Source organism: Ctenopharyngodon idella, chromosome 11 (genome assembly GCF_019924925.1).
Source record: "Ctenopharyngodon idella isolate HZGC_01 chromosome 11, HZGC01, whole genome shotgun sequence".
NCBI classification, from domain to species: Eukaryota; Metazoa; Chordata; class Actinopteri; order Cypriniformes; family Xenocyprididae; genus Ctenopharyngodon; species Ctenopharyngodon idella.
The window spans coordinates 13,740,936-13,753,885 of NC_067230.1; the positions used below are offsets into that span (position 1 = coordinate 13,740,936).

At 36.4% G+C, this 12,950-nt stretch overlaps 1 protein-coding gene across 3 annotated transcripts in view; it reads left to right on the forward strand.

The window, feature by feature from the left end:
- The window catches only part of camk1b (calcium/calmodulin-dependent protein kinase Ib), a 60,758-nt gene that overhangs the window by 44,157 nt on the left and 3,651 nt on the right, over positions 1-12,950 (forward strand). For all 3 annotated transcript variants that reach the window (XM_051912613.1, XM_051912612.1, XM_051912614.1), the window contains 6 exons: positions 1,708-1,782; positions 8,392-8,530; positions 9,684-9,810; positions 12,278-12,353; positions 12,511-12,623; positions 12,858-12,936. In XM_051912613.1, coding sequence (XP_051768573.1) covers positions 1,708-1,782; positions 8,392-8,530; positions 9,684-9,810; positions 12,278-12,353; positions 12,511-12,623; positions 12,858-12,936 — 609 coding nt within the window. The remainder of the gene's footprint in view (positions 1-1,707; positions 1,783-8,391; positions 8,531-9,683; positions 9,811-12,277; positions 12,354-12,510; positions 12,624-12,857; positions 12,937-12,950) is intronic.

The following is a 12,950-nucleotide window of genomic DNA, read 5'->3' on the forward strand; positions in this document are numbered from 1 at the left end:
CTGATGTTTCGCCATTAAAGAGGAAGCTGTTGTAACTCTGTTAAACAATGTCCGATCTGTGTGATAAGATTCCTGGCCTGAAGACTTCTATATGCCAATATTCAGTTAGTCATAGCGCCACCTGCTGGCAGCAGGAAATGGCATGCTTTACACTGTAACTCACTCCCAGAAACACATTTCAACATGCTATGAAGTGCCAAACATGCTAGAAACACGTTAAATTATGCAACACTTGGCTAAGTGCTAATGTATGCGATTAACGCCACAAAACAGGAAGTTGTTGTAACTCAGGCATACAATGTTTGAACTGCTCCAAACTTCACATGTTTGATAACAGTCCTGGCCTGAAGACTTCTACATGGCAATATTCAGTTACAGTCAAAGCGCCACCTGTTGGCAGCAGGAAGTGCGGCACTTTGAAATGACTTTGCCGCATTTCCCTTGTATTTACTCGCTTACATGCATGTCGCCCACTGTTCACTGTTTTCCTAAGGTCAACGGGTGGCGGCGAGCCCGGGTGCGAGGGCCCTTTCATCGCTGCTTGCAGCTTTAATTTCTGATTTGAATCCATAATTCCCAATGAGTAGTTGAGAAGTTCATTCCCTAATAATAATAATAAGTTTTGTTCTTTTTGTGTTATCCAATTTTCAAATACTGTTTTGCTTAAAATGAAAGTTTGTGATATTGTGATTCATCTCAGAGCCTTGTAGCTTTGCTTGATGGCTTTGAACTCTTTTTGAAGAATGTTTTGAAATCCCTATGGAGAAGAAAATGGATAGGAAATTTTTTATGGAACCCCTGAAGGCCGCTGATTAAATTAAAGATGAAACATTTTTCTCCACGCTTTTGTGAGAGGTTTCTGCCTGTTGCCTTCTTGCTACGAGTGGCTCACTGTGCCAGCTGCTCTGCAAATGTCACATTATGTTGTTGTTAGTAACATGCCTTACAGTATGTTTGTAATAGGCATGAGACATTTGATAAAACCAAATGAGAACTCTCTCCCTCCCCCTCTGTCTGGTTTTCCTCTCACTCTCTTTCTCAGGATTCAATGCACTCAGACCTGGTTTCATATTTACATTGCATCTGAGGCTATAGACAACTAGAAATCTGATTCCAGATCCCCTTGGTAAATATTTATGAAGCATCTCTGGGTCAGTTTAACGGTCTAGAACACTGTGGCAGAGATTCGTCTGGACGAGGAGAGATCTGTGGTCAGATCAGCTTACATGGAGACAGACTGATTAAAGCTGTTAGAATGAGCCATGAAGCTGCAGCAACACTAATTATAACACATTCTTTGACACTTTCGGTTCCACCCAAACAAATTTGCATATAGTGCTCTTGGTTACATGCCTAAAGGATATTTCATGTTCAATACAAGTCAAGCTTAGTTGACAGCACTTGTAATGTAATGTTGTTGATCACCACAAAACAATACTCACTGTTTCAAAGGTATGCTACAAGACTGAAACAGCATGTCAACATGATTTTAGTGTGAAGAAGTCACTTAACTAACCTTTCTGGTGTAAAGTTAAATACTTAAATTCTTGCCATTCATTTTGGCCTCTGATGCTACTTTTCATTCTGAAAGTATTTATCTTTTTCTTATTATTTATTTCTGAAGCACCAAGATGTACTAAGCCTATAGATATTTTGCCTTATTCCTGGGTTGACATGTTTTTTCCCCCCCTTTTCTCTTTCTCTTAGGATTAAACATGCCAACATAGTTTCCCTGGAGGACATCTATGAGTGTAAATCACACCTCTACCTTGTCATGCAACTGTGAGTGATGTTTTTGTTATTTTAACTTGTTGTTGTCCCATATTTTCGTGCTTTCCATACAGAGAACATGAGCCGACCTCCAAACAGTTCTGCTATTATCTAGTGCAGCTGCCATGTGCTGGTTGCCAGTTTTAGCTCCTTATCTCGAACTCATTCATTTCCTTGACTTAAAGGCCCTCCAAGTTTAGATATTGTGTGGCTTTTATGGTGAATGAATCTAAATGCTGGCCAAAAGCTGTAGAGACTTTTCAAAAAAAAAGAAAAACAAAATGCAGGAGAGATGCAAAGGTAGAGAAAAGACATTATTACATGTATTATTATTATTGCTACCATACATACTGTAAATGAAGACATTTAGACAAAATATTCTCTACATAAGTACATGAACACAAACGCTCTCATTGTATTCTAAAATATGACAGAACTCCTCCATAACACTGTAAGTATATGTTGCATTCTCAGCCAAAGGGGGCACTATAGTGGCATTAGCGGAAACTGCTGATTGCAGTGCATTGTATGGTGTACATTTTAGGACATTCTCAGACTTCAGTCATACAACAAAAAGGCGTCATACCTCAGACTAAAAGGCTTCAGTCATAAGACAAAACGGCCTGAAATGCCTGAAAATGAATGGAAATGAAAGGCTTCAGGTCTCAGGAAAAACAACGTCAGGTGTCAGGTCTCATACAATTAGGCATAGGACAAAACAGCCTCAAACTAAAAGGCATCAGACGAAACGAAATCAGACAAAAAGGCATCTGACTAAAAGGCATCGGATAAAAGGGACACAAGGCCCGATATATTCAAGTTCTTTTTTCTTTGTTTAGGGTAACACAAATTTGCAAATAACTTTTTAGAGCAATATACAACATCCCAACGATGCCCACACTACTGAGAGCAGCGTTTCTGTAGCCTAAATATGCGCACACAACAAAAATGAGAGCAGTTCAGAAAATATCCAATCATAGCGATGTTGATATGTTTGACCAGCTCTGCAATTCGGCCATCTAGTCTAGTCTAGTCTAGCTGATTTACTCACCCTCCAGCCATCCTAGGTGTATATGACGATCTTCTTTCAGATGAACACAATCAGAGTTATTTTTTTAAAATATGCTTAGTCCTCCAAGGTTTATAATGGTTGTAAATTGGGGCCTGTATTTTGAAAAAAAAAAAAAAAAAAAAAAAAAAGCATCCATCCATAATCAAAGTAATCCATATGGCTCCAGTGGGTTAATAAAGGCCTTTTGAAGCGAAGCGATGCGTTTTTGTAAGAAAAATATCCATATTTAAAACTATAAATTAAAATAACTAGCTTCCGGCGGACAACTGTACACATACTGCGCATGTCAATTTGGGCGGAAGAGCAACCTTTTGACCTGAACGCAATGACACAATGACGAACGTGGAGGCGAAGAGGAGAGAGCAAAACAAAACACCGGTCACAAATTAGAAGTCTAAAATGAGAAATTTTAAAGAGAAATGTCGGAGGATTTCGATATAAGAGATGAGGAGCTTGAGTTTGTTGACCAGCCCTATTTGTTTGAACCGTGAGAGGCGTAGCTTACGCTACTCCTACAGTTGTGTTCAAAATAATAGCAGTCCAACATAACTAACCAGATTAATCACTGTTTCTGGTAGAAATTATATTTCTACATGGCAAATATTTTACTAGTTGGTATAGTAGAGTAATAGAAAACCAACAGACCCAACAGTCATGACATGCATGCTGCTGATTCTGTGTAATTGAATCATTAATTGAAATGGGCGTGTTCAAAATAATAGCAGTGTGGAGTTCAATTAAAGATCAATCAATTTCAATTAATTCTGTGAAAAAACTGGTGTCAAACAAATGGCCCTTATTTAAGGACGAAGGCAGCAAATGTTGTGCTGTGCATTTCTCTCTGGAAATCAGAGTAAAATGGGTTGTTCCAGACATTGTTCAGAAGAACCGCGTACTTTGATTAAAAAGTTGATTAGAGAGGGGAAACATATAAAGAAGTGCAGAAAATTATAGGCTGCTCAGCTAAAATGATATCAAATGCTTTAAAATGGCAACCAAAACCAGAAAGACGTAGAAGAAAACGGAAAACTACCATTCGAATTGATCGAAGAATAGCCAAAATGGCAAAGACTCAGCCAATGATCAGCTCCAGGGAGATCAAAGAAAGTCTAAAGTTACCTGTGAGTACTGTAACAATTAGAAGACACCTATGTGAAGCCAAGCCCTAATCCCCGGACCTTAATCCAATAGAAAACTTGTGGGGTGACATCAAAAATGCTGTTTCTGAGGCAAAACCAAGAAATGCAGAGGAACTGTGGTGTGTAGTGCAATCCTTCTGGGCTGGAATACCTGTTCACAAGTGCCAGAAGTTGGTCGACTCCATGCAACACAGATGTGAAGCAGTTCTCTGAAACCATGGTTATACAACTAAATATTAGTTCAGTGATTCACAAAGCTAAGTCTTCAAGTATTTTTCAGTTTATACAGTAAATGTTTGAGAAAAATGCAGACACTGTTTTTTTGAACAGCCTAATATTCCTTTTTCTTCACTTTCTTAACAAATTTGATCAATCTTGTTTTAATTTAGAATAGAATGTGCATGTATTGAAATAAAATTTATTATAAGGATTTTGAGCTTTATTCACTTTTTTAAACACACTGCTATTATTTTGAACAGAACTGTACATCCTGCTCCATACATCGCGTCGGAGGATTACTCATTTGGCTCAAGCCAGTTATTTGAATTTATAAGGTTTTAAATATGGATATTTTTCTTACAAAAACGCATAGCTTTGCTTTAAAAGGCCTTTATTAATCCACTGGAGTCGTATGGATTACTTTGATTATGGATGGATGCAATTTTTTTGGTGCAAAATGCGGGCCCCCATTCACTACCATTATAAACCTTGGAGGACTAATGATATTTTAAACATATCTCCGATTGTGTTCAACTGAAAGAAGATAGTCATATACACCTAGGATGGCTTGAGGGTGAGTAAATCATGGGAAAACTTTCATTTTTGGGTGAACTATCCCTTTAAGTCCTACTTGGGTCCTCTCTTCGGTTCAACTTATTGCATTTAATATAGATTTAAACATTTTATTTTATTTTATGCATTTTCATTTCATTGTAAATAACATGCAGTTAAGTGTCCAAAAACATTACATTTAGTTCACACTAAAGTATATTATTTCCATAATAAGTACTCTTTTTAAAAGTTTGCTAAAGTGTAGAATAGGTTTCTGACCTTATTGTCATCTCCAAAGCCGCATGTCAAGTGCGAGCCAAAGTAATAGAGCAAAAAGTGTTCTTGTCATTTCCTCTGAACTCAAGATCTACTGATAGACCACACAGGGAAAGAGAAAAATTACCATACATGGGTAAATACTAGCAGAGGGGCGGTCAGTTTAAAGAAGGACTGTTTAAAGGTGAGGTATGTAATTTCAGCCCAACTTGCCTCATTAAACAGAATCACAAAAATAATGATTTTAATGAACAATCCCTCAATCTGCGATTGGTTGACTAAACAAATAGCCCCGCCACAAACTCATTCTGTTGGTTGAGCCAGTGTTGCTGTGTCTGGTGCATTTTCAATACGACCACACTCACTGCTTAACTACCATAGTATGATGCATTGTTAGGGAAATTAACTAGTTAGTAATTAATGACTGTTAATAATAATATTATAATAATTTATTTAGACATAAGTTGTTCTTGCATATTAAGCTGCTATTTGGAAAAAAAAGGTTTTTAACATTGAAAAAATGACACTTCATCTTCAGACTAGATGAACCCACAAGAGACACATGACACAATACTATAGAAGCTATCGTGTTTCTTTCTAACAGGCCCCATAGAGCTACAGAGGAGTAGGTAATGCATGACTCTGTGTGTCACCCCCCTCAGCGCTCTCTCGCCCCCTCATAGTGTCAACCTGTTTTAATTACTTATGTGCCGGAGAGCTTCGCTATTGTCTTTTCCACTGAGAAATCAAGGGAAAGGCTAAACAACCACACACACACACAGGCGCATAAGCCCACTGAACAGAACCAGGAAAATATGCTCACACCTGTGTCTTCACACCTACCATCTGAAATGTCAGTAGAGAGAGAGTACATAGAGAGGAGAGACAGATTATATCACGGGTGACAAAAGATGGAGAGAGAAACACAGCAAAGGGTCGCTTTCCACAACAGCTGTGTTAACAGAGAGATCAAGAGCGACAGAATGACAGAAAGGGACGCGAGAGATGTTCATTGTCGCATTTTCCGGGTGATGGCAGCTCTGCATGCAAGACAGCAGGACTCCGAGCTTGCCAAGGCTTTCAACTCAGCGAGAGATTAACTCTGCATGCATGTACGTGTGTGTGTGTGTGTGTGTGTGTGTTCGCACCCACAGTCTTGATGCTTCAAATACCACAGACTATGAAATCCCACCCTCAGCGTTGTCTTCATCCTACACACACGAGCAGACAAAACCGTCACTGCTGAATGAAGTTTCACTGTAACCGCAATGCTTGTGCTGAGAAGTTAGAGGAAACTCACATAGATAGCATGTCTTGTCCATTCCACAAATGGGTGAATCTCACAAAAAGTGTCCAGATCATATTTCACCCCAAAACCAAAAGAAAGTATATTCCTATTATAAAAGTATATTCCTTTAAAAAATTTACATTATTTAATTGTGACATTATTTTCATGACAAATAAGCACAATCCCCCCCAATTTTCATTCCCATAATGTGAAAAACATCAAATCTCATTATTATATAAAATCATTCTTATTACTGTAAGACAGTGATGTTGTTGTTAGCCTAAATTATGTTAATTACAAATACTACCATGAAATATACCATGAAGTATTTTATTTTACAATGTAAATAATATATTATTTTTCCACAGTACAATATAGAGAATAGAATTTTGTTTGCATTATGGTATTTATAATCGGGAGAGAAAATGTCATAGATGTAAAAAATGTTTCTGCATGCTATTTCTTTTGTTTTTTGTTCTTTGGATTTTTAATGTGAAATATGACCTGGACATTTTTTGACATTTCCATGATATTAACTTAAAGGGTTAGTTCACCCAAAAATGAAAATAATGTCATTTATTACTCACCCTCATGCCGTTCCACACCCGTAAGACCTTCGTTAATCTTCGAAACGCAAATTAAGATATTTTTGTTGAAATCCGATGGCTCAGTGAGGCCTCCATAGCCAGCAATGACATTTCCTCTGTCAAGATCCATTAATGTACTAAAAACATATTTAAATCAGTTCATGTGAGTACAGTGGTTCAATATTAATATTATAAAGCAACAAGAATATTTTTGGTGCGCCAAAAAAAAGCAAAATAGAAACTCATATAGTGATGGCCGATTTCAAAACACTGCTTCATGAAGCTTCGGAGCGTTATGAATCAGCGTGTCAAATCAGCGGTTCGGAGCGCCAAAGTCACGTGATTTCAGCAGTTTGGCGGTTTGACACGCGATCTGAATCATGATTCGACACAAAAGATTCATAACGCTCCGAAGCTTCATGAAGCAGTGTTTTGAAATCGGCCATTACTATATAAGTCGTTATTTAGTTTTTTTGGCGCACCAAAAATATTCTCGTCACTTTATAATATTAATATTGAACCACTGTACTCACATGAACTGATTTAAATATGTTTTTAGTACCTTTATGGATCTTGAGAGAGGAAATGTCATTGCTGGCTATGCAGGCCTCACTGAGCCATCAGATTTCAACAAAAATATCTCAATTTGTGTTCCGAAGATGAACAAAGGTCTTACGGGTGTGGAACGGCATGAGGGTGAGTAATTAATGACATTATTTTCATTTTTGGGTGAACTAACCCTTTAAATAGAAAAAGCAGGAGTGTTTTAGGAAGGGTGGAGGAGCTCTTACTTTAAATGTTTATTATTATTATTATTATTTACTATATTTAATAATGCTATTGTTGTAAAACCCAGATCACCCTTACAAAAAAAAAGAAAAAAGAATAGTACTATGGTGGCACCATTGTATAGTGATGGTATCACATGGTATTGCTACTTTGGTATATACCGGTAACTGGCATATTAATAATAATAATAATTCTTAACATTTATACAGCCCTTTTTTTAGCAATCTCCTCAACCACCACCAATGTGCAGCATCCACCTGGATATTCATATACCAAGGAATTTACTTGCTTTTCCCAAGTACTGTAAACAATACCCTGGTACATGTCTAAACAATATTATATTACCATGGTACTCTTTTGCAAGAGAATAATGATTTAATCTCCTAGTAAAGTTAGAGTCAACACTTCTGAGGAATGAAATCTACTTTATACTCCAGAACTTTGATGAGTCATCTTTGACTCTTTGAAGTTTACTTAACCACGACTGCCTAGTCTTCAACCAAAAATGAATAAAACAGCTTCATCTGGTGGTTATAATGCGGTACAGCATCACCATGTGCTTCTGCTGTGATCCCGCTGTGCGCCAGTCTGTCTTGGGTAAAAAAACGAGCGAGAGTGAGCATGTGCGTTGGTGTGTGTGTGAAAGATACAGAAACCACAAACAGCTTTGCAAGCGTCTCTCTGTTTTTCCATTGGCAGGGTGTCCGGTGGCGAACTCTTCGACAGGATTGTGGAAAAAGGATTTTACACTGAGAAAGATGCCAGTAAGCTCATACAGCAGATCCTGGACGCTGTGAAATACCTGCATGACATGGGCATTGTGCACAGAGACCTGAAGGTGAGACGGCAGTTGGTCTGGAGTGAAACAGGTCTGATGAAGCAGATTAAAGCAGCTATTTTCAACCAAAGAGTGTCAGAAATCTGTTCTGAAAGTTCGAAGACTTCTTTTCCCATCCATAGAGCTTCATCATTTCATTGCTCTTGATATTAATAGTTGGGTCTTTCCCCCCAGAGAACAGGAAAGTAGTTCTAGGTAAATGGATCAATCAATGGCTCCAGTCCCATTTTTAAACTTTAGAATAAAGTCGAGGTGAGGAGTTGCACCACATTTTATGTTAAGAATTATCATCTGGCTCATTCACATTGAACCCTGGTTCTCAAATAGAAGATGTGAGTTTGAGCCCAGCTTGTGTAATTCCTGGTCCTGTTCCCCTCATCATTTCCTGTCCTCTCTCCAATATTCATGTATTGATTTATCTATATTTATTCAACAGTTTATGTTCTTAATGCATTTATTACGAGCGACTCCAGCCATTTCTTGGAAATTTTGCCAGTAAATATCCATCAAATAACCTCCTGAACCCTGAAAAGTTAACAACCACTTAGAACACATTAGCAACCACATAGCTTGGAAAGAGATTAATAAATATATATATATAAAATATGCTATTTCTTTAATTTACAACTTCCATTAATGTTTCGTTAATGGTGCATTTCTGAGCATAAGAAGTCTCTTATGCTCACCAAGGCTGCATTTATTTTATCAGAAATACAACAAAAACAATAATACTGTGAAATTTAAAATATCTGTTTTCTATTTTAATATATTTTAAAATATAATTTATTCCTGTTATTGTAAAGCTGAATTTTCAGCATCATTTCTTCAGAAATCGTTCTAATATGTTGATATGGTGCTCAAGGTACATTTACTGTCACTTTTAATTAATTTAATGCATCCTTGCTGAATAAAAGCTTTAATTTCTTTCAAAATAAATAAATTCTGACCCCAAACTTTTGAACAGTAGTGTAAATAGTACGTATGTTTTGTTTTTAAATTATTATCCGCAAGAAGTCACTTCATATTTTAGACATGTTGATCAACCATTACAATTTTGCAATGTCTGATCACCTAACCCAGTAAATGTAAATCACATTTTCTGTGTGTTGTATATACTACTCACACCTTTTTGTGTCTCCGTTTTCTGATGCAGCCGGAGAACCTGCTGTACTACAGTATGGACGAAGACTCCAAAATCATGATCAGCGATTTTGGCCTGTCAAAGATTGAGGGTTCGGGTAGTGTGATGAGCACAGCATGTGGCACTCCTGGATATGTAGGTAAGACACGTCTCCAAATGCAAATATACAATTCTGAATTGAAGAGAAAAATACACATAAAACAACTACAAATATCAATGAAATGTTCTGCCTGGACGTGTAGTTTAATTCCAGGTGTAAACTTGGTCTAACATCGATCTTTTCTGATTTTATAACATTTGTATTGTAAGAACCTCTGGATTACCTATATGCACTCATCTCTTTTCCTTATCTCTTGGAAATTTTCATGTGTAGCACTAGTTATAGCTTTAGAAATGACTGGTTGAAACTGGTTCCATGGGCACCCAATTCTAAAGAATATCCTGTATGTGTGTCAGGGAGAATAGATGTGGGTTATTTATACACAAAAGTGAGAAGTGAAACTTGGGTATAAGTATCTTTGCCAACAATACATGGCTAACTCCAGAAGAGCAGGCAACAACATATCAAAGAATGTATCTAGAACCAGTATTCTCATCTTAACTACTTCCAGTTTTTCTCCAACATCAAAATTAACATAGTTGTAGAATCTAACAGGGATAACCCCCCACGGTTCGTATGAAAAACCTGGAAAACTCATGGAATTTTAAAAATGGCAATTTCCAAGGCTGGAAAAGTTATAGAAAAATAAATAAACCCTGAAACTTTTGAAAAAGTCATGTAAAAATTTGTTTCACCAAAAAACAAAACAAAACAAAAACTGTATAATAGAATATATGTTTAATCAGGGCCTGAATTTTGGTGCAAGTTTGTGAATAAAGCGCCTAGTTTTACTCATTCCTGCAGATTTTGTGCTTATAATAGGGGAAATTCCCTCAACATTTATTCATATAGCATGTAGGTTAGATGAGTAAATGAAGCCACACAGTCAGAATATTAGATCAAATCAGTCACAATGCAAAACAATGCAGGTGCTTTTTGAAATGTTTTAACTAATCTAGGGCTGTGACTAACATTATTATTTTTTTTTGGTAAATGAGTAATCAGTCGATTAATCAGATTTTTTTTTTGTGTGTGTGTATGGTAATTAAAATAGACCTAAGTGAACAAAAGTCTTAAAATAGATATAATAACAATGAGGCAGTAATAATTGGTTCAAATAAAGTATCAAAAGCAAGTGGTCATATGGTTTTATTGAACAGCGCTGTTAAAATACATAACGTAATATACAAATATAAATGTAATCAACTTATGTATTATAAGAGATGCCTGCAGAGGGCACCAATGGCCTGGTGATTGTTGTTGTTATACTTTACAGCATGATCAAATCCTTGTTTAATTCAACATTTAATTCAAAACTTCACTTAATCTTTAATATTTGGCCTTTTCTTTATGATAGAAATACAACATGTAGACATCAAAACATGCAAACTCAGAGCAAGGGTTTAAACTTCTGTTTTGAAATCACGATAAACAAGAATGTGCATATTTAGAAACTTATTGATGTATTCACCTGTGTTGGCATAGGTTTATAATGACTCGCGTTACAAATCTGGTGAAATGGTACACAATGCATTCCCAGATGAATGTTATAAGCAACCCAAACACACAGAATATGCAGAGATGTTTGTTAAACGAGCTGCTGAGATGTGCTCTACACATGTACGTCATAACAGCACATATATTTATTTTATTATCATATACAGTAAAAGACAAAACAATATAATGGAAGCACTGTAAATGGTTTTTTGCCATAAACTAAACTCCGCCATGCTGATATTGCAAGACAGCTTTTTACCTCGATGAGAAATATAGTCACGTTTTAATGGCACAAGATCTCATCACACCCCTACAAAAAAGCACAAAAAAGACTTGATTTCAGTTAAAAAAAAAATCATTTTAGTTGAAAATGAAAATTCTGTCATCATTTACTCAGCCTCAAGTAGTTCCAAACTTGTATGAATTTCTTTGTTTGGTAACACTTTATTTTAGGGTTCTTTACCTAGTTGCTTATTAGCATGCATATTACTAGAATATTGGCTGTTTATTAGTAATTATTAACCGTATATTAATGCCTTATTCTGCATGACCTTATTCTACAGTCTTAATCCTACCCAATACCTAAACCTAACAACTAACTTACTAACTATTAATAAGCAGTAAATTAGGAATTTATTGAGGAAAAAGTCATAATTAATAGTGAATACATGTTCCCTATACTAAAGTGTTACCCTTTGTTCTGCTGAACACAAAAGAAAATATTTGGAAAAATGTCAATAACCAAACAGATCTTGCCCCCCATTGACTACCATAGTATTTATTTTCCTATGGTAGTATTGCACATAGCAATATTTGAATATTTGAAGCAATAATTTGCAGAATTTACATATGGGTCAGGGGGAATGATTAATCATGTTATTTTTATATAATTAATCACAAATTATCAGGTTAAATTGTCAGTTGTAAAGTTTTCCTACCCGGTGGGTCTACTTGCTAGAAAGGGCTGAACTGATAAATGTGTGAATTGATCATTTACTCTGATCTTCAGCTCCTGAGGTTCTGGCACAGAAGCCGTACAGTAAAGCAGTGGACTGCTGGTCAATCGGGGTCATCGCTTACATCCTGTGAGTGCGACTACTGCTGCTGCTTTTACATGTGTATTCTTACATATTTTCCTATCTCTCCTCTCTATGTCTTCATCTATAATTTGTTATGTTGTACCTGAACTGAACTTGTTCCCAAGAATTCAACTGGGCTTACCATCTGTCTGTCTATTCTCAGTTTATGTGGCTATCCGCCATTTTACGATGAGAATGATGCCAAGCTCTTTGAGCAGATCCTGAAGGCAGAGTATGAGTTTGATTCACCATACTGGGATGATATCTCTGACTCAGGTATAGCACACACTTTTTCTATAATATTTAATTTTCATAAGTTTCATGAAGTTTATTACTGATAATTCTTTTACCAAACTATAATGGCTGTCGAATATATCCGGAGAGTCAAAATATTACATTTATGTCTGGGAAATCTCACAAGTTATTTTCTCTTTCTCTGACAATTCCTCAGTGACATTATGGAAACAGTTATGTCATGTTCTTAACTTTAACAATGTGCTCTTTTCTCAGCCAAAGATTTTATTGTGCATTTAATGGAAAAAGATCCCAACCAGCGTTACACGTGTGAACAGGCTCTTCAGCACCCATGGTATGAGTTCAGAC